This window comes from Artemia sp. Qi Xiang Cuo, chromosome 17, assembly GCF_049724085.1.
Source record: "Artemia sp. Qi Xiang Cuo chromosome 17, ASM4972408v1, whole genome shotgun sequence".
NCBI classification, from domain to species: Eukaryota; Metazoa; Arthropoda; class Branchiopoda; order Anostraca; family Artemiidae; genus Artemia; species Artemia sp. Qi Xiang Cuo.
The window spans coordinates 43,948,554-43,971,922 of NC_142810.1; the positions used below are offsets into that span (position 1 = coordinate 43,948,554).

Consider the following 23,369-nt stretch of genomic DNA (forward strand, 5'->3'; position numbering starts at 1 on the left):
ACCTGGAGGTTTTGCATTGTTTTAACATGGGCTGTATTTAGTTTGGTTGGGCAGTGTATGCTTCCAAGGGTATGGAATGGCCTACTCTGTTGCTATTTTGAGTGTTAGTGCTCTTTTCTTATATGCAGGGCATTGTGATTTTTTGGTGGATTCACGTGGGCCTTTACAATTGATACATGTTTCAACTCTTTAGGATGGGATTCTTTACAATTACTACACTCTAGGAGAATTTCATTGCATTTGTTTTTTGTGTCCCAGTTTGAGACACTTCTGACACTGGATAGGCTCTGGCTAGTATTCCTTGTGTGGTTTCATTTGCCCAAATAGGAATAACTTTTCTGGAATGTTAATTTTTTCCTTCAGTGTAAATAAGAAGGATCTACTTGTTTTTAGGCCATTGGAGTTAGGTTTACCAAGTTGGGTAACATCTTCAACTGGGATTGTGTTGCCAGCCCTATCTGAGAGCCCTTCTTTTAACTCCTGAATGGGTATTTCTGGGGGAACATTATAAACTACTATTTTTGTTGGGGATTGTTTTGGGTTCCATTTAGGTGCATTAATTGGGGTATTCAGAAGGGATTTTAGATTAATTATTGTTTCTGCTGATTTCTGATCTTGGACAGCTATTAGCAGAGATCCATCACGGTGGATATTAAGAAAGTACATTGATTTTAGTAATTTGAAAACTGTAACTCTTATTGCAGTAATATGTTTTATTTCAAAAGGGGTAATAGGAGAAATTTTAGGGTAAATTCCTAAGTTTTGGGAGGGAGGATCTTGGGCGGGGGGAGGGAAAATGCTTTTGATTGGGGAGATTTTTTTCCTTTTTTTAGAGCTTCTAGAAAGGACCTATTGAAACCCATTATCATCATTTATAGTGACATTTGCCCCTACACTGATCATGAGAATTGGAGCTATCATGTGAACTTTGTGATAATGAGCTTGACCAGCCAAGATGGGTATCAATTTCACTGGTATTTGGGGTGGGATCTGGGGGGACTTTTTTTTGGAGGAGTTCTATGCATTGCCTATTGGAAAAAGCTTTAAACTAAAACAAAAAAGGATATTACAATTATAATAGACCGTCTGCACTCTACTGTAGGGAAAACTTCACCATCCACAAAAGAAACACCACAGTATTGCCCTGAGGAGGATTTTGAGCACGATTGGGATGGTACTACTACCGATAAATCGAGATAATAATTCACAAGAAATTTATTTTAAATTTCTTAAAATTTTGCTGCTGCTGTGAACCAATTTATATCATGAGTTTTGTTGTTGTTCTTCTTCTTCCTGGGATATTGTATGCATATATCCCGAGATGGAATATTTATCAGAACCCATCTGCTAAAAAATCGAACTTCGTCCTCAGGATTTTGTATTTTATTCAGAAATATCTAACAATTATAATCTTCCAAATTGAATAATGGAATATCCGATTTGCATTTGACAATTAAAAGTTTATCAGTTGGTGCATTACCTTTCACGTATAGTGATGTCACACCAAAAAACTACATATTTATCCAACTTCCTGTTGTAGAGTGGATATATCCTTCCCTCCTTCATAGAATGGGGGAATCACTCTATCATATAAACCTACTTTGTTCATAATTTTTTTATCCACGTGCCAGAGTAACTGTTTTCTGAGAGAATTAAAGAGCGAGGTTGAAACTTAAAAGGGAGAGAAATTGGTTTGGATTATAGTTGTTTTTTCACTGAGTTCCATTGAGTTTTCTTAATAAAGCTGGGTTTTAGTTTTCAGAAATAGGAACATCCATGTTTAGAATATATCTGATTTTATTTGTAATATTTGATTTTTCAAAGAAGTTGGGTTTTAGTTCTCAGAAACAAGAACATCTACGTTTAAAATACATCTGATTTTATTAATAATATTTGATGTATTTGATCAGATGTATTTTAAACGTGGATGTTCTTATTTCTGAAAACTAAAAACCCAACTTTAACGTGAATGTTCTTATTTCTGAGAACTAAAACCCAACTTCTTTGAAAAATCAAATATTATTATTAATAAAGTCAGATGTATTTTTAATGTGAATGTCCTTATTTCTGAAAACTATAACCCAACTTTTTTTTATCAGATGTATTTTTAACCTGGATGTTCCTATTTGTAAAACAGAAACTTTATTAAAAAAAATCAAATATTAATATTATAATCGGATGTATTTTAGACGTGGATGTTCCTAATAATAGTCAGATCAAAACAAAAGTTCATCTATTGAACCACCTTGTCTGAAACCCTACTAGATAAATAATGAATGTTGTCATAGTTTTATTAGAACTATGAGGTGAATATAAAAACACGACATGATGTTGTTATTTTTGAAGACGTCATGAAATAATATCATTACGCTATGACGTCATGATTACTATGTAAAAGGCCACAAAAAAACAATGGTTTCATCCAACTAATGTTCCGGGTTGCAGCGGTAGCTAGCAACCTAGTAAGAGACGATCACGTCCAATTTTAAGAAATATAAAAACCCCTAACTCCTAGAAAAATAGTCAGATCAAAACAAAAAGTACACCATTAGAACCACCTTGTCCGAAACCCCTATAAAGGAAACTTACCGCCCTTTGGCTTGAATAACAAAGAAAATATATTGGCTTGAAAATCAAGAAAATTGACTTTAACCACGTTATTCTGCACAAACGGGATATTTTTTTCTTTCTTTTGTTTCCAGAGATAGCTTGGCACTAGAACATCGTAGAGAGTTGTTAAATGGCTTATTTTAAAGGAAATCTCTAGATATAGCGCCTTTTGCACTTAATTTTTTTTATTAATTATTTTTCACGAAAAACTTAATTTTGTATATACAATATTGATCAATGACGTCATAGTCGTTGGATGTAGTACATAAAGGCTCGATCATTGAATTTAAGCTGAAACTAAGTAAAGGACAATTATGCCTCCATATATTCACAGTGATGTATAAGATTTCCCATTACATCTGTAAACTGTTCCACAGTTGCCGGTCCATACCTTGGAAGCTTTTCACTAAACATGCAACATTTCTTTTGGATATTACTATGAAGTTTTGCGAAAGCATCTCTAGCTGACTTTTCAACAAAATCTATTCTTTCAGAGATAATTTTAATCTTTAATTTTGAATATTTTTCGTAATCCCGGTAAAACATTCGTAAAATTTTTCTCAGTTTACAAAGATCAGCCTGTGCGTTCTTTGCAGCTTGTGTAAACTGCAAAAATATCCATGGTATCCGAGCAATAGTTTGAATATTTCAATACAAGCTGGAAAAATACCTTAAAATGTTAAAATTAGTTTTATTTTTGGTTAGGTTCTAACTACCCGATGTGGGATTGACTATGTATTTTCAGACCAAAAAATTACATTTTTTAATATATATTTTATTTTTCAGTTTAGAATCGCTAAAGTTATTATGTAAACTGCAAAAATATTTATGATATCTGAGCAATAATTTTGATTTTTTCATTCAAACTTGTTACATAAAGGAACGAACTGTAACCGATAGAAACTGAAGTATTAAACCAACCAGTTCGTGGTCGTAATAAGGAGCTGTGTAATGGTTCATTTTAAAGGAAATTGCTGTATATAGAAACTGTTTTGTAATTAACAAATATAATTAATATTATGATGTGGTGAAGAACTAAATATAGGCCATAGTAAATAATTTAATTTTGAAAAAAGGGAATTACGGCAGAAACCTAAATGGTAGTATAAGTAAGCTACATTAGATAAAAAAGGTCCACCAAGATTTGAACTCAGGTCGCACATATTGGGCTTAGTTTGATGCCTCTATCTCTGAAGATTGTCTCTTACTATTCCAAATAAGAAAAAACCATAGGCTTTTTACTGTTTGTAATATGGTACATAAATTTATATTAAAGGACAAACTAAAGCTTTGCAGCAAAAATTTAAGTGAGTAAAACCTAATATTATTAACCACCCTTTGGCTGTATTGACGTCATTTTAGCTGAACAGATTAAGTACAGAGAGGAAACTGATAAAACAAAATTAAGTACAGTTTTGAAGTCGTTTTTTTAATCTATTTTTCCAAATCTATTTTAATTTTAAAATAACCAAGGAATCCAAGCCAACAGAGATTTTGCTAAAAGTTTTTCATTAACATAAACTGAGAAAACTGCATTTGGGCAGTATATACTTGGGAAGTTTTGGATGAACAGTGACTTTATGGATAAACTATTACATTAAACGACGATCATTAGAATAAGAAACCATCGCATACATTGGACTTAGTTAGCTACTTGATTATTTAAGGTTTATCTCCTACTACTTCAAAGGAGAAAAAGCCATAGGTTTTTTCCTGTTTATAATCATATAGCATAGAATGAACCCCAGTTGCAACTGACATTATCATCCGAGTTGCAGCGGTAGCTAACAACCTAGTAAGAGACGATAACGTCCAACGTTAAGAAATATAATTATAGCAAAGAACAGAATCTAGCCCGTGGTATACGAAACATTAAATATACAGCAAATTTCGATAAATGTATTGCAAAAATGGATATAAGTTGAACAGGAACTGTATTTCAATTGAGTTTCCTGAAATCAAGATACTTTTAGCTTATAGAGACCATAGGTACGCCAATATTGTATTAATTTTTTTTAACTTTCTTTATAATAAAGAAAGAATTTTACCCCATAGTAACCGAAGGATTAAAATGATAGTTAGTATTATAAAGAACAAACTCTTGCCTATACTAAATTGTATATGCCACTTAACTACAGTATATGCCTGTACAGTTATATTTAAAGACAAAGTATTAAAATGATGTCATTTTCTCTCAGAGACGAGCTACTTATCTCTCATCATATATATTTTAAATATCCAAATTGAATACCTTGTAACAGCAAAGCGGATACTGCCGCGTCTTGAAAAATTCGGGACTGAGGTTCGATCCCAGCTGTTGTAACGCTTCTCAGAGTCAGGAAAGGGGATACAAATGCAATTTTTGCAATTTTCATGCACTTCACGCAACCATTCTCGTTGTTTATTATCCGGGTTGTAGCGGTAGCTAGCAACCTAGTAAGAGACAATCACGTCCAATGTTAAGAAATATAAAAATAAATAACTCCTAAAAAAGTCAGATCAAAACAAAAAGTACACCATTAGAGCCGCCTTGTCTGAAAACCCTGTATAGGAAACTTTCTGTCCCTTGGCTTGAACAGCAAGGGAAATATATTGGCTTGGAAATCAAGAAAAATGGCAGCTACTACAGCATTCTGCCTAAAAAGCATCTTTTTTTCTTTTCCACAGATAGCTTGGCACTGAAACATCGTAGAGAGTTGTTCAATGGCTCATTTTAAAGGAAATTAATTGGGTTAAAAGCCTTTTGTAACTAAAACAAATTAGTTTTAAAACAGAATAAATTTTTCCACTAAAAACTGCATTTTTGATGTCTTTTCATACTGCAGTCTTTTCAAAGATATTTGATATTTGAAGCAATCAAACAGTTCGCGGTAAAGTTATATTAAAAGACGATCATTAGAAGAACAAACCATTGCATACATTGGACTTCGTTAGCAGCTTGATTCTTTGAGAGTTGTCTCTTACTGCTCCAAAGAAGAAAAAGCAGTAAGCTTTTTCTCAATTAGGATCAATTAGGTTTTTTTATATAATTATCTAATATTATGTAAAATGCAGCAATTTTTTTTGGGTTTGAATCCGGGTTGCAGCAGCTAGCAACCTGGTAAGAGACGATCACGTCCAATGTTAAGAAATATAAAAACCCATAGCTCCTAAAAAAAAAGTCAGATCCAAACAAAAAGTACACCATTAGAACTGCCTTGTCCAAAACCCATGTATAGGAAACTTTGTGTCATTTGGCTAGAACAGCAAGGGAAGTATATTGGCTTGAAAATCAAGAAAAGTGGCAGCTACTACAGCATTCTGCCTAAACGGCATCTTTTTTTCTCTTTTCTTCTTTCTTTTCCACAAATAGCTTGGCACTGTACCATCGTAGAGAGTTGTTCACTGGCTCATTTTAAAGGAAACTAATTTGGTTAAAAACCTTTTGTAACTAAAACAAATCCGGGTTGCAGCAGTAGCTAGCAACCTAATAAGAGACGATCACGTCCAATGTTAAGAAATATAAAAACCCATAACTCTTAAAAAAAGTCAGATCAAAACAAAAAGTTCACCATTAGAACCGCCATATCTGAAACCCCTGTATAGGAAATTTTCTGTCATTTGAATTTAACAGCAAGGGAAATATATTGGCTTGAAAATCAGAAAAGTAACAGGTACTACAGCATTCTGCCTAAACGGCATTTTTTTTTCTTTCTTTCTTTTCCACAGATAGCTTGGCACTGGAACATCGTAGAGAGTTGTTCAATGGCTCATTTTAAAGGAAATCTCTAGATCTAGTGTCATTTGTACTTAATTTTTTTTAAATAGAATCAATTTTTTACGAAAAACTTAATTTTTTGTGTACAATATTGACCAATGACGTCATAGTCGTTGGACGTAGTTAGTACATAAAGGCTCAATCATCAAATAAAGCTGAAACTAAGTAAAGGACAATTATGCCTCCATATATTCACTGTGATGTCTAATATTTCCCATTACATCTGTACTGTTCCACAGTTACCGGTTCATACCTTGGAAGCTTTTCATTAAATATACACCGTTTCTTTTGGATATTACTATGAAGTTTTGCAAAATCATTTCTAGCCGACTTTTCAAAAAAAATCCGTTCTTTCAGAGAGAATTTTAATCTGTAATTTTGAATATTTTTCGTAATCCCGGTAAAACATTTGTAAAATGTTTCTCAATTTACAAAGATCAGCCTGCATTGTTGCCATCTTTTTGGACTTCTGAATATAATTTTTAATTTTGTCCTTATGTTTTCTTTTTAGCTTGTGTAAACTGCAAAAATATCCATGGTATCCGAGCAATAGTTTGAATCTTTCAATTCAAGCTAGAAAAATACCTTAAAATTTGAAAATTAGTTTTATTTTTGGTTAGGTTCTAACTACCCGACGTGGGATGTAAAATGTATTATTTTTAAAACAGAATAAAATTTAAAAGACATTGCTTCAAATTCAATATTCTAAAAGTTCTCCCCGACGGGAATCGAACCCCGTTCTCCCGCATGACAAGTGTGTATGCTTACATTGTACTATCACATACTTGTAAAATACAAGTTACATATAAAACGTGATAATAAATTCGTTAATAAACTAAAACAACTACATAATGAATCGGTCTAGTTAATTATAAATGGTGACTATGTAGGTTTCATCGGTATCAAGGCATCAAGTAATGAATACACTTTCTTTCTAGCTAAATTATGTGAATATGCTTAAATTTATCAGATTAACATACCACTCAGTGTTCTTTTTGATGCTCTTTCCAAATATGCTATACTACTTGCTTCTCTGTAAAATGCACTCCAGCCCTCTCCCCTTCCTAATAGGTCATTATGGATAGGGGTGTCCATGATGCCATGCTTGGTGCAAAATCTGCTTCACAAGGAGTTGCTTAGAAAATATCAAATCAATTCAACATTCTTCTGGCAAATCCAATAAGAACTATGGAAAGAAATGTCCTTAAAAGAACTCAAGAGTTCTTAAAAGAACCCAGATATATTCAAAGCAAGTAAAGGCCTGCCTCCGAAGTGACTTGTGGCTAACACCAGCTCCTTAGACAACTCGGCCACGCTGCCTCACATAACTATGTGAATATTCATAATAAAGAACAAACTCTAGTCAATAGTAACTTAGATATTTCATATAAACATTTTACTGTAAAGAATAAACTCAAGTCCAAAGGAACTGAACCCTGTGGTTCATTCATGTAATCTTCATTATTTTAGCTAGGGGGTAAGTAAACGAGTTTCTTTTATAAATTTAAAATTTAAAAGACATTACTTTCAATTCAATATTTTAAAAGTTCTCCCCGACGGGAATCGAACCCCGTTCTCCCGCATGACAAGTGTGGTTGCTTACATTGTACTATCACATACTTGTAAAATACAAGTTACATATAAAACGTAATAATAAATCCGTTAATAAACTAAAAAAACTACATAATGAATCGGTCTAGTTAATTATAAATGGTGACTACGTAGGTCTCATTGGGCTTAGTTTGATTGTAGTACTGATATACTCTCTTTTTGTATTGTTCTGCTTTTTTGTTTGTTGCTAACAGGGCACTAAAACATCATAGAGAAGTTATCTTTTGGGGCCCTATTAAGGGCTCAAAATGGGCTTTGGACCAGAAAGCATTATTGAATTTTGATAGAGCATAAAAAAGGCATCAAGTAATGAATACACTTTCTGCCTAGCTAAATTATGTGAATATGCTCAAATTTATCAGATTAACATACCACTCAGTGTTCTTTTTGATGCTCATTCCAAATATGCTATACTAATTGCTTCTCTCTAAAATGCACTCCAGCCCTCTCCCCCTCCTAATAGGTCATTATGGATAGGGGTGTCCATGATGCCATGCTTGCTACAAAATCTGCTTCACAAGGAGTTGCTTAGAAAATATCAAAGCAATTCAACATTCTTCTGGCAAACCCAATAAGAACTATGGAAGGAAAGTCCTTAAAAGAACTCAAGAGTTAGGACCCAGATATATTCAAAGCAAGTAAAGGCGTAGACAAATATTATGTGTTTTAAAGAAAGGTAGGCTATCTGATTAACTATCTTACCAAAGTTAGCAACCTGTACTGTGGACTCAACTCAAAACAATCCTGTATTCTGGCTTATCAGCATGCAAAAATGAACTAGAAAAAGATCATGGACAGATAGGAAGATAACAAAAACAATTGGTTTACTTCATTCCTGAATAGAAACCATGGCATATGTATCTGTGTTCTTCAGGCTACAAGTATTCCTTGTGCAAAGTCATTCAATCAAATAACAACCAATTAGCATTTTGACAACTACTCAGCCGTGTATAATGAAGGAATTTGATGCCCTTGTTGTATTGAATATACATAAAGCAAATCTTATGACTGTCTAAGACCTAAGGAAGTGATAGCTCTATAAGATAGTAACCAGGCTAGTCAACATGACATCACCCAAAATGGGTAAAGTTAGAATATATAAAAGTATTGCAATGCATCCCCTCTTTGTGATCTGTCAGCATGTTCATTTCAAATGATGGATGATTTCTGGTGTCCATGCTAGCAGAAAGATGTTGCTTACATAAGTTTATTGATGAGTGTTGAAAACTTTACTGAATTTGTAAAAACTTTTAAAAGCAAACACAATGCATTCTTGCCTCAAGGACTGTATTGATCATGGAAAACCCTGTTAGCTGTATTAATCTGGAATCACTGGGTTATGCTAGGTCAAATGAAAATATAATCCTTATATTCTTATGACACAAATGAGCTTCAGCTGCTGTATAGATCAGTTTTTGGAGCAGTAAAAGCTTACTACAATAGAACTGCTGATGTGGGGATACTTAATCATCCTGGTTAGCTGATCATAATTTAAAATATTAGAGAACTGCTTGGTATTACTTTCCTAATGGCTTCTATGCAACGCAATATTCATCCTGGTTTTAGGGTTAGTGGAATTTATCCTTTCAGCTCTGACATTTTTATGAATGACAAATGTCTGAGCTTCTATGTTTCTGGCTATGCTGAACTGACTTGTCTAAGTCTTAATCCCCTTCAAAATAATGATCTATTTCAACCATGCACATTTTCAAGTCTATATTCAGAATTACCAGGAGAAATATCCTTTTGAGACAGAATTCCCGTTGCCCTAAAGTTAGTGCCAGAAAAAATACCAACAACCTTGAGAGCACCAGAAACATTGCAGCCATAGTCACACCTGTAACAGGCCAATGAGAAATGAAAAAAGCTGAGAAGCAAGATGGTAAAGGTTTCCAAAAATTGTAAAAATACAAGTGAATTAGGCAAGGAGAGGATGCACACAGGGAGTATTTGTGAAGTTCCATGACCTCTGTCTCAAATTATTCCAATCAAGGAATAGTCACCTCCCCAATTGTCAATAATCACATACTCCTTGCTAAAGATCTGTGTCCATCTTTGCTGATTTTTCTTCTGTTAACCTGCCTTTGGTATGTTATGTGGATGATATCCTGAACCTAAACTATCTAAAAGTAACTAAAATCTTTGAAATCTTAGAAGTAGAATATCAGAAAGTTGGACTTCAATTCAGCTCTCAAAAATTTGATATTGTCTAAGTTAATCAGAAAATGAACACCTGTGTTTCTTCTGTAACCCTTGGTCCTAGCTTTGTCCAGCCCGTTGGTCACCTTGTTTATCTAGGTCCACCCATAGGTTTGTCAATCTGCCTTATCCAAAAATTTTGCCTCAACCAACTTAAATGATGGATTTTAGCATCTTATGCTTCTATTGTATTGTACAAACTCTGATTCAACTGCCTGCTTCTAGCAAGTCTATACAATGCTGTTGCTCTCTCTTGAAACGAACCATAATATGAACTCTGGAAATCTGGTTATTTTTTCTGTATGCAGCAGAGAATTATAAATTATGACACAAATTCTAAGCAAGTCTGTTGTTCTAATACCATCAAAATTGCTTCATAAGAAACCATCGCATACATTGGACTTAGTTAGCTACTTGATTATTTAAGGTTTATCTCCTACTACTTCAAAGGAGAATAAGCCATAGGTTTTTTCCTGTTTATAATCATATAGCATAGAATGAACCCCAGCTGCAACTGACATTATCATCCGAGTTGCAGCGGTAGCTAGCAACCTAGTAAGAGACGATAACGTCCAATGTTAAGAAATATAAATTATAGCAAAGAACAGAATCTAGCCCGTGGTATACGAAACATTAAATATACAGCAAATTTCGATAAATGTATTGCAAAAATGGATATAAGTTGAACAGGAACTGTATTTCAATTGAGTTTCCTGAAATCAAGATACTTTTAGCTTATAGAGACCATAGGTACGCCAATATTGTATTAATTTTTTTTTACTTTCTATATAATAAAGAAAGAATTTTACCCCATAGTAACCGAAGGATTAAAATGATAGTTAGTATTATAAGGAACAAACTCTTGCCTATACTTACTTGTATATGCCACTTAACTACAGTATATGCCTGTACAGTTATATTTAAAGACAAAGTATTAAAATGATGTCATTTTCTCTCAGAGACGAGCTACTTATCTCTCATCATATATATTTTAAATATCCAAATTGAATACCTTGTAACAGCAAAGCGGATACTGCCACATCTTGAAAAATTCGGGACTGAGGTTCGATCCCAGCTGTTGTAAGGCTTGTCAGATTCAGGAAAGGGGATACAAATGTTATTTTAGCAATTTTCATGCACTTCACGCAACCATTCTCTTTCTTTATTATCCGGGTTGCAGCGTTAGCTAGTAAGAGACAATCACGTCCAATGTTAAGAAATATAAAAATAAATAACTCCTAAAAAAAATCAGATCAAAACAAAAAGTACACCATTAGAACCGCGTTGTCTGAAAACCCTGTATAGGAAACTCTCTGTCCCTTGGCTTGAACAGCAAGGGAAATATATTGGCTTGGAAATCAAGAAAAGTGGCAGCTACTACAGCATTCTGCCTAAACAGCATCTTTCTTTCTTTTCCACAGATAGCTTGGCACTGGAAAACCGTAGAGAATTGTTCATTGGCTCATTTTAAAGGAAATTAATTGGGTTAAAAACTTTTTGTAACTAAAACAAATTAGTTTGAAAACAGAATAAATTTTTCCACTAAAAGCTTCATTTTTGATGTCTTTTCATACTTCAGTCTTTTCAAAGATATTTTATATTTGAAGCAATCAAACTGTTCGTGGTAAAGCTGTATTAAAAGACGATCTTTAGAAGAACAAACCATTGCATACATTGGACTTAGTTAGCTGCTTGATTCTTTGAGAGTTGTCTCTTACTACTCCAAAGAAGAAAAAGCCCTAAGCTTTTTCTCAATTAGGATCAATTAGGTATTTTTTATATAATTATCCAATATTATGTAAAATGCAGTAATTTTTTGGGGGTTTGAATCCAGGTTGCAGCAGTAGCTAGCAACCTAGTAAGAGACGATCACGTCCAATGTTAAGAAATATAAAAACCCATAGCTCCTAAAAAAAGTCAGATCAAAACAAAAAGTACACTATTAGAACTGCCTTGTCCAAAACCCATGTATAGGAAACTTTGTGTCATTTGGCTTGAAAATCAAGAAAAGTGGCAGCTACTACAGCATTCTGCCTAAACGGCATCTTTTTTTTCTCTTTTCTTCTTTCTTTTCCACAGATAGCTTGGCACTGGAACATCATAGAGAGTTGTTCACTGGCTCATTTTAAAGGAAAATAATTGGGTTAAAAACCTTTCGTAACTAAAACAAATCCGGGTTGTAGCAGCAGCTAGCAACCTAATAAGAGACGATCACGTCCAATGTTAAGAAATATAAAAACCCATAACTCCTAAAAAAAAGTCTGATCAAAACAAAAAGTACACCATTAGAACCGCCATATCTTAAACCCCTGTATAGGAAATTTTCTGTCATTTGAATTTAACAGCAAGGGAAATATATTGGCTTGAAAATCAGAAAAGTAACAGGTACTACAGCATTCTGCCTAAACGGCATTTTTTTTTCTTTCTTTCTTTTCCACAGATAGCTTGGCACTGGAACATCGTAGAGAATTGTTCAGTGGCTAATTTGTAAGGAAATCTCTAGAACTAGTGCCATTTTTACTTCATTTTTTTTTTAAATAGAATCAATTTTTTACGAAAAACTTAATTTTTTGTGTCTAATATTGACCAATGACGTCATAGTCGTTGGACGTAGTTAGTACATAAAGGCTCAATCATCCAATAAAGCTGAAACTAAGTAAAGGACAATTATGCCTCCATATATTCACAGTGATGTCTAATATTTCCCATTACACCTGTACTGTTCCACAGTTACCGGTTCATACCTTGGAAGCTTTTCATTAAATATACACTATTTCTTTTGGATATTACTATGAAGATTTTCAAAAGCATTTCTAGCCGACTTTTCAATAAAATCCGCTCTTTCAGAGACAATTTTAATCTGTTATTTTGAATATTTTTCGTAATCCTGGTAAAACATTCGTAAAATGTTTCTCAATTTACAAAGATCAGCCTGCATTGTTGCCATCTTTTTGGACTTCTGAATGTAATTTTTAACTTGGTCTTTGTGCGTTGTTTGCAGCTTGTGTAAACTACAAAAATGTGCATGGTATTCGATCAATAGCTTAAATCTTTCGATTCAAGCTAGAAAAATACCTTAAAATTTGAAAATTAGTTTTATTTTTACTTAGGTTCTAACTACCCGACGTGGGATGTAAAATGTATTATTTTTAAAACAGAATACATTTTTACGCTAAAAATTGCATTTTTGATGTCTTTTCATACTACTGTCTTTTCAAAGATATTTGATTTTTGAAGCAATCATCATACAGTAAAGAACAAACTTCCGACCATAGTAGATAAAATATGATTATAATTTGTGACTCAAACAAGGGATTTTGCTTTGGTCTAAAATACTGTCAGCAGTGGGATATGAACCCCTGCCTCCGAAGTGACTGGTGGCTAACACCAGCGCCTTAGACAACTCGGCCACGCTGCCTCACATAACTATGTGAATATTCATCATAAAGAACAAACTCTAGTCATTAGTAACTTAGATTTTTCATATAAAGATTTATTGTAAAGAATAAACTCAAGTCCAAAGGAACTGAACCCTGTGGTTCATTCATGTAATCTTCATTATTTTAGCTAGGGGGTAAGTAAACGAGTTTCTTTTATAAACTTAAAATTTAAAAGACATTGCTTTCAATTCAATATTTTAAAAGTTCTCCCCGACGGGAATCGAACCCCGTTCTCCCGTATGACAAGTGTGGTTGCTTACATTGTACTATCACATACTTGTAAAATACAAGTTACATATAAAACGTGATAATAAATTCGTTTATAAACTAAAAAAAACTACATAATGAATCGGTCTAGTTAATTATCTTGATTTTCAAGCCAATATATTTCCCTTGCTGTTCAAGCCAAGGGACAGAAAGTTTACTATACAGGGGTTTCGGACAAGGCGGTTCTAATGGTGTACTTTTTGTTTTGATCTGACTCCTTTTTTAGGAGCTATGGGTTTTTATATTTCTTAACATTGGACGTGATCGTCTCTTACTAGGTTGCTAGCTACCGCTGCAACCCGGATAAATGGTGACTACGTAGGTTTCATTGGTATCATAGGTGTAGAAATGGCTGAACCATAGTATAGAACAAATCATGGCACATATTGGGCTTAGTTTGATGGTAGTACTGATATACTCTCTTTTTGTATTGTTCTGCTTTTTTTTTGTTGCTAACAGGGCACTAAAACATCATAGAGAAGTTATCTTTTGGGACCCCATTAAGGGCTCAAAATGGGCTTTGCACCAGAAGGCATTATTGAATTTTGAAAGAGCATAAAAAAGGCATCAAGTAATGAATACACTTTCTTTCTAGCTAAATTATGTGAATATGCTTAAATTTATCAGATTAACATACCACTCAGTGTTCTTTTTGAGCTCATTCCAAATATGCTATACTAATTGCTTCTCTCTAAAATTCACTCCAGCCCTCTCCCCTTCCTAATAGGTCATTATGGATAGGGGTGTCCATGATGCCATGCTTGCTGCAAAATCTGCTTCACAAGGAGTTGCTTAGAAAATATCAAAGCAATTCAACATTCTTCTGGCAAACCCAATAAGAACTATGGAAGGAAATGTCCCTAAAAGAACTCAAGAGTTAGGACCCAGATATATTCATCATGAATATAGGAATGAGATCATGAACAGACAGGAAGATAATAAAAACAATTGGTTTACTTAATTCCTGAATAGAAACCATGGCATATCTTCTGTGTTCTTCAGGCTACAAGTATTCCTTGGGCAAAATCATTCAATCAAATAACAACCAATGAGCATTTTGACAACTACTCAGCCGTGTATAATGAAGGAATTTGATGCCCTTGTTGTATTGAATGTACATAAAGCAAATCTTATGACTGTCTATGACCTAAGGAAGTGATAGCTCTATAAGATAGTAACCAGGATAGTCAACATGACATCACCCAAAATGGGTAAAGTTAGAATATATAAAAGTTTTGCAATGCATCCCCATTTTATGATCTGTCAGCATGTTCATTTCAAATGATGGATGATTTCTGGTGTCCATACTAGCACAAAGATGCTGCTTACAATAGTTTATTGATGAGTGTTGAAAATTTACTGAATTTGTAAAAAACTTTTAAAAGCAAACACAATGCAGTCTTGCCTCAAAGACTGTATTGATCATGGACAACCATGTTAGCTGTATTAATCTGGAATCACTGGGATATGCTAAGTCAAATGAAAATATAATCCTTATATTCTCATGACACAAATGAGCTTCAGCCGCTGGATAGATAAGTTTTTGGAGCAGTAAAAGCTCACTACAATAGAGCTGCTGATGTGGGGATATTAATCATCCTGGTTAGCTGATCATAATTTACAATATTGGAGAACTGCTTGGTATTACTTTCCTAATGGCTTCTATACAACACAGTATTCATCCTGGTTTTAGGGTTAGTGGAGTTTATCCCTTCAGCTGTGACATTTTTATGAATGAAAAAAATTGGACTCCAGATATTTAGTGGCTTACTTTTAGCAACCTGTCTTGGATAAAAGGAGACTTTCTGTAGTGATTATTTTAGTGGCTGACTTTAGCTCTCCTCTTCCTCACTATTTAAAGTATGAAAAGAGACTTAGGAAAATGAAATTATCAACCCTGGCTTTAGGAAGAAAAAGGGGCAACATCATTGGGAATCATAAACTAAGACATTGGATTTTGACAACAACAACAGTCTTTTAAAGCAAGTGAAGCACCTTGATGTGAATTTACGATTATAGTTTTCAGTCTCTGTTCAAATATTCTAAAATTTAAAACCTGGAAAAACCTTTCATCAAAAAATTAGGTAGAATTATTGAGAAAACACGTTGTTTTTCTATTTCAAGAATAAAACAACATTCACATCTGCTAAAACCTCATTAGTAGCAGCCGCATAAATATATAGGTTCAATGATTAAATCATCAAAATGTAGTTTGGGGCTCAGAACTCTTGAATGAAAGAGAAGCTCCCACAGACAATCTTTCATTAGTAAATTCTGAGATGTCACTCTTTGCCTTGCTAATTTCCTTATTCGTGCTCTTTACTACCACATCACAGCAGACTTTAAAGTTATCTTTATAAAAAAACAATAATAGAAATATGGTAGATAGGCATTGATGCTAAAGGCATGCCGTATGTCCCTGCTTTTCAATGGGCTTACTTTTCTCTTTTGCTATCAGTTCCTACATATAATTTTGAAAAATCTAATCAATGTGCTTTATTATGGATAAGCAGGCTAAGGATTAATGAGTCTGTATAATTTTTTTTATTCTCAAAATGTTTTTCATCTGATGGTAAATGGGTGGGATAATGACATATTAATAACCATTTGAATTTCTTTTCTTCTGCTTTCAAAAAAATAAGGAACTCAATTATATTGCCTATAGATAGTATATTATTACCTAATAGAATTGAAAAAGTAAAAATTACTATACCCAGAGCTTTACAAGTAGCAACCATTCTAATTAAGTGCTGCTACTAGAGCTAAGTAAAGCTTAAAAAAGTATGACAGCTTTAAATTTTAGCCATGTAACATTTAATGGCTAGCAATTAGCAGCCATTTTGAACTCCTCCCTTATTAGTTCTGGCATATTTAATTAAAATTATGCTGTAAACATCCCTAACCCCCATCCAAAAAACGCTGTTCAGATACAACTACTACTAAAAACTCACCGCAGCACCAAGCTACCTGAGGCCAACACAGCTAAGACCGCTCCTCCTTCATCAGAATCTACTCAAAGCCTCCCATTCTACACCCTCCCAGGAAATTCCTGTTTCCTTTAAATCTTTCTTTATGATGTCCTCACAGCCCAGACGAGGACGTCCTGCTTTCTGTTTAGCCCCTAGACGGTTGATCAAAAAGGACAATCTGCGGCAATCTGTCATCCTTCATCCACACAATATGCCCTAGCCATTTCAACCTTTCTTTCATTATAGCCCTAGAAAGTGGGATTGAACCACATTTTTCGTACAGCCTATTGTTTGAAATACGGTCGGTTAGCCGGGTACCCAGAACAATCTGTGGGCAATTTCTCTGGAAAACATCTAACAAATCTTCACCCGCTTTTCGGAGTGCCCATCCTTCAGAGCCATATTTGACCACTGTCATCACTTTAGCTTCTAATATTCTAATATTGGTTTGCAGACTTATCTTCCTACTCTTCCATACTTTTTAACTGTCAAAAAACACTCTGAGCCTTGGCTATTCTACTTTTAACATCTTCACTGCTCCCACCGTCTTTACTAATAATACTGATCAATCTTTTCGTTACCCGACGTCACCTTTTCATCTTCACTTATTCCTAGCCTTAGTGGCTTAGTCTTCTTAACATTAAATTTTCAAACCAATTCTAGCACCTTGAACTCTCAAAACCTCTCAAAGTTCAGTTATTTTGCTCACACTTTCATCTAGAATACTGAAATCATCAGCATAAATTAAGTCCAGGAGAGTTTTTCCTCCCCATTTGATTTCGTGGTCTTCCATTGCCTTTCCTGTGCTCCTTAAGACAAAATCCATCAAAATCATCCATATAAGGGAGGATAGAACATGACTGTGCTTGACTCCTGATTTAATACAAATCTAGCTGCTAACCTCATTTCCTACCTTAACTGCAGCAATGTTATTCTCGTACATAACACTAATCACTTTAATGTATTTGTCTGGTGTACCATACAAGGTTAAGACCTTTGCTAAAGCTCTTCTATCAACATAATCGAACACTTGCCCATGATCGATAAAACTGAGGACCAAAGTGTTTGTCAACTCAGACACTTCTCAATTCTTAAAATAAGAGTGAAAATTTGGTCGACACATCATCCTTTTCTAAAACCACACTGTTCTTCTCTTAAAACTTTTTCAACAGCATCTCTCGGTTTAAAAAGTATAATATTACAAAGTAATTTCCTACCTACAGAGACCAGGCTAATGCCTTTATAATTATCACACTCACTCTTATCAACTTTCTTATACAGTGGTTTAATTAAGGTTTTCTTAAACTCGTTTTGTTTCAGGCATCAAGGTTCTAGATTGGCTGGAACTACATTACCACCCAAATGTCCTCCCGATTCTTTGCATCTAGGCTGGGAAGTTACCTCTTTTCTTCCAGCTGGCATCAAACAAAGTCACTTGTTTATTCAAGCTCTGGTCGAGTAATGCAGGTAAAATGGATGTTTCGGTCAGTTAGTTATAAATGTACCTGGCTGATGATTTTGCAGGAATTTTACTTAAACTATAATTTTTGTTGATACCATTGAGATAAGTAAGATTTTAAGAAAGTGTAAAGGTTTGTTCACAATGAAACTTGCCAGTACCAAGATTTGTCTGTTTTAAATATTTGGTACCAGTATCAAATAATTTCCGCAGTTAGATTGAATACCATAAATTTTCATTGTAATCTGAAAGATTCTCGCAAATAAGACTTTTCTGGTGAATATTCTAATTGTCTAGCCTTTACTAACGCAAGGAAAGTGAAGAAAATATTAAAATATGAATGTAGGAAGTGTAAAATGGAGGCCATGAATAAAATTGCTGAAGATATGGAAGATGCAGACAGACAGGATAATAGTAAAATATTGTACTGTCATTTGAATATTTTGAGAGGGGATAGTCAATTTGGACTTGTCCCAGATAGATATAGGAACGGGGCAAATATCTTCAATTCAGATATCTTCAATTAATATCGATTCATTTCACACTTCTTCAGAAAAATATCTTTACTCAGAGTGGTAGTTTTCTGGTAATTGAGTCATCCTGTTATTTCTGCAAGTGTTTACAACAACAATGAAACGTCAATAAGGTGCCAAAAATGCAACTAAAGGACCAGACGCATGTATCGTCTGCACTTCGGTTACCGGTTTCAGTAGCTCAGTGGGCAAACGATAGTAAAGTTGAAGAGAGACACGAAACCTATATTTGAAGGCCTATTTTAGCAAAAAGTCATGTTGTTTTCAATAGTTTCTTTGCTTAAGTCGGAAAAAATCTTTCCTTAACGTTTAGTGTCAATAACTTTAAAACCTAAAAAAGGTACAAAAATTAAATTAAAAAAAGTTTTTCTGATGAAAGGAAAGAGCAAAGTTGAAACTTGAAACAACAAAAATTTGCCCTTTGTAGTTTATGCAATATTTTTTTTTTTTAACCGTTGCAAAAAAGTAGCTCGTTACATTTCTTTATATTTATAGAATTCTAAATAAGCTAGCGCTTTACTGAAAACAAAACTTATTAATTTCATGGCTGGTAAAAGACTATGGAGAACTTTATGAATTATTCTTTTATTTTTGCAAGTTTTCACTCTGGACGCTAAAGTTTGATTTTTTGTCACAATTCTTTAAGAAACATTGTTCAATGAAACACTTTAAGAAACACTGTTGTTGAGTATGAAAAATTAGTATTTCTAAAGACCTTTAAGACTTTAGCGCAAAGAGCGGCGGTTGAGAAAGTTGCAGTTCCCCTCATTTACGGAATAATTCCTGTTCGTTTGAAGTTTTAATGTTGCTCCTTACTTTCTGTCGAAAAAACTTGTATTTTTTATATTTAATACAATAGATGTCCAATAAAGCTATTTTGACGCATATCTACACCTTAAAAACAAACCTTAGAAGAGAGAAGAACAATAGGATCTTAATATTACTAATCATGCAAATGTGGATTGTGGAAAATCAAAAATCCCCTCCAGTTTTCCAGTGGGATTTTACCTCCTCTTAGAGTGTAACAGTATAAAGTCCTTCACTCTTACTCGTATTTACTGTCCGTATTGTATCAGTGTAATTGGCCTGAATTTTTTGTAAATTTTGAAGAATTAACTTTACTTTTAAGGAACCAGAAAAGGTGCGCTTTGGAATAGTTGGAGTGATAGTGACTGTTAGTGCTGGCATCTATGTTGGTCAATATTTAAGTCGTACAGTGGCACATTTTTTGGAAGAAAATGAGCTTTTCGTCCCGGAAGACGATGATGATGACGATTAAATAAAAATGCTGACTCAGTTCTGCTACCCAGTTAATTGAATTGAAGCTAGTCAATTAATGAAGATGACTCGTTTTAAATGCGTTTCTTTTTAGTGATATCCAAAATAAATATAGAAATTGTAGATAATAGAAAACTTTTGTCTTGGGTTGCTACTCATGCTGATTTTTCCATATTTCTCGTGATTTATCTTTCTGGAGTGACTTCTAGAGATCTTAGCACTGTAAATTTTTTTCCTTGGCCGCATCGCTGAACATATACTCTTGTATTCCCTGTTCTTAGAAGTCAAAGAAATTGATTTTGGAATAATTAAAATCTTCGAGATTTTATGTTTTATTTGGAATAACTATGAAGCAAACATAAAAATATTTCCTTGAGCCTTTCTAAAAGCTAAAAATCATTTTGATAGTTCAGACAAAAATAAATCACAGAAGTGCTGTGTATTTGTGTGTTTATCAGTTTTTTCTCCGTTATAGTTATAGAAGAGTATGAAGATTGAATAAGAAAGAAGCAACGGTTCCTAGCCAAGACGTTAATGAATTCCAAAATATAAACACATGAAATAATGTCACTCAGATCCAGCGAAAGTAGTTAATAGCAAAATAAGCTGCAGAACGTTCTTGTCATAATATATTACACAAAATAATGATAGGAAGGGTATATCAAGGCTGAAGTGCTTTAGAAGCTGATGAAACTGAGCTCCTCTGAAGCTGATATTCAGTATACAAAATTGAAATATGAAATAACATTGCAATCAAAGCGCATGTGTAATTTATGCGTTATGCTCTTTGATATATACTCTTGTAATATACCCATACTCTTACTAATATACCCATATTCTTACATATACCCATACTCTTTGATTATAATAGTATCTGTTTTTTTCTTCTAATGAGCCAAATTACAAATTTCATTAGGAAACAAAGCTGAACTTTTCTTTTCGCTCAAGTCCAGAAATATGGGTTTGTGAAATAAATATGTACGCTGAATAGCTGAAAGTAGTTAATAGCAAAATAAGCTGCAGAACGTTCTCGTCATAATATATTACACAAAATAATGATAGGAAGGGTATATCAAGGCTGAAGTGCTTTAGAAGCTGATGAAACTGAGCTCCTCTGAAGCTGATATTCAGTATACAAAATTGAAATACGAAATAACATTGCAATCAAAGCGCATGGGTAATTTATGCGTTATGCTCTTTGATATATACTCTTGTAATATACCCATACTCGTATAATATACCAATGCTCTGATAATATGCCAAATATATATCCATACTCTTACTAATATACCCAAATTCTTATATATACCCATACTCTTTGATTATAATAGTATCTGTTTTCTTCTTCTAATGAACCAAATTACAAATTTCATTAGAAAACAAAGCTGAACTTTTCTTTTCGCTCAAGTCCAGAAATATGGGCTTGTGAAATAAATATGTACGCTGAATAGCTGAAAGTAGTTAATAGCAAAATAAGCTGCAGAACGTTCTCGTCATAATATATTACACAAAATAATGATAGGAAGGGTATATCAAGGCTGAAGTGCTTTAGAAGCTGATGAAACTGAGCTCCTCTGAAGCTGATATTCAGTATACAAAATTGAAATAGGAAATAACATTGCAATCAAAGCGCATGGGTAATTTATGCGTTATTCTCTTTGATTATATACTCTTGTAATATACCCATACTCGTATAATATACCAATGCTCTGATAATATGCCAAATATATATCCATACTCTTACTAATATACCCATATTCTGATATATACCCATACTCTTTGATTATAATAGTATCTGTTTTTTTCTTCTAATGAGCCAAATTACAAATTTCATAAGGAAACAAAGCTGAACTTTTCTTTTCGGTCAAGTCCAGAAATATGGGTTTGTGAAATAAATATGTACGCTGAATTCTAAAACGCATTCCAAATCTTTCGCTGCACACTTATTCGTGAAGTAATTTTTTACGCTTATTTTTTGGTGAAATTTTGATTTTTTACATAAAATTCTAAGACTTTTCAAACTTATTTTTGCATCCTGATTTCAGAAATATAATTTTTACCGCCCATGGCTTTCACTTTGTGATTTATTTGAGTCTCTTTTCTTAAATCCCAAAAGAAAAATTGGAATAAAATTGTGTTAAAGTTAAGTCTGCGAGAAAAACTCAATTTCATTTAAATTTAGCATCCAAAACTATATTAGAAAACCTTAGTAACTTCCGATTTTATTTTCGCTTGTTTTTAGTCAAAATTTGAATAAGCTGAAATTTAACAACTGTAATCTAAAATGTCATGAGGAGGAAAATACTTTTTTAGACAGATTATTTTGTTAAAAAGTCCAACAGCATTCATGTATCACTTTACCTTTGCGTGACCACATTGCTCAAAAGAGGTGTATAAGGGGTTGCGCACATAATTCAGTATTGGCGAATAAGATGCAAATTAATTATCATCAATTTCCGAATACGTTTTTGTTATATACGTAAAGAGCAATTATTGTTCAGGTTTCAAAGAATTAGTGTCGACTGAAAATATATGGCAATTTTTTTTGTGATTTTTGTAATATACTCCAAATATAAACTGGACAAAAAACTAGATATCGGTAAAGGTCGAAGACAAATTAATGGCGTTTGAGAACGCATTTCAAGTGACAAAAATTCATGGTTTTCCTACTAAGTGTTTGTTCTCACCAATCAATGATGAGCAAAATACTTTATTATTACTTTTATTATAATTTTTTTTTGGGGGGGGGGAGGAGGAGGCTGAAGACTCAAAGTCCTCCAAACTGTCTCATATAGGGGGGGGGGGTTCAGGTATGGCAAAAGTTCCAAAGCTGCCAGTAGCAGACTTCGACAGAATTCGAAAAACTGCCGACACTTTAGCAGCACAACTTGTGTTTTGACAGCTTTTCTTTGCGAAAAAAGTATTTTTATATGTAAATATGGTATTTTCAGACAAAATCTGCCAACAAATTCGAAAACTGCCAAGTTGCATTGGTACTTTGCTACCCCACATTTTGCACGGCGGGGGGGGGGGGGGTTATGCCCCTTCAATGTTTTTCTTCCTCAGAACGGTAGATCAGCATTAAAAATACTTTTCGTTCAAGGTTTCGTTTCCTAGATATTGACATGCAAGATATAACAAGGCGATACCTCATATGTAGAATTAAGCTTTGAGCAGGACTTCCTCAGTGTCACGCTGAGAATTTTGAAGATTCACAGAAAAATATATAGGAAATTCTGATAGTAT

General features: G+C 33.7%; 1 protein-coding gene across 6 annotated transcripts in view; it reads left to right on the forward strand.

Moving 5' to 3' along the window:
* LOC148942233 (essential MCU regulator, mitochondrial-like) overlaps positions 1–20,559 on the forward strand; it is a 51,461-nt gene extending 30,902 nt beyond the window's left edge. For all 6 annotated transcript variants that reach the window (XM_089102989.1, XM_089102991.1, XM_089102992.1 and 3 more), the window contains 2 exons: positions 18,174–18,320; positions 19,975–20,559. In XM_089102989.1, coding sequence (XP_088959115.1) covers positions 18,216–18,320; positions 19,975–20,124 — 255 coding nt within the window. In that variant the 5' untranslated portion in view covers positions 18,174–18,215 and the 3' untranslated portion in view covers positions 20,125–20,559. The remainder of the gene's footprint in view (positions 1–18,173; positions 18,321–19,974) is intronic.
* Positions 20,560–23,369: the final 2,810 nt, after the last annotated feature.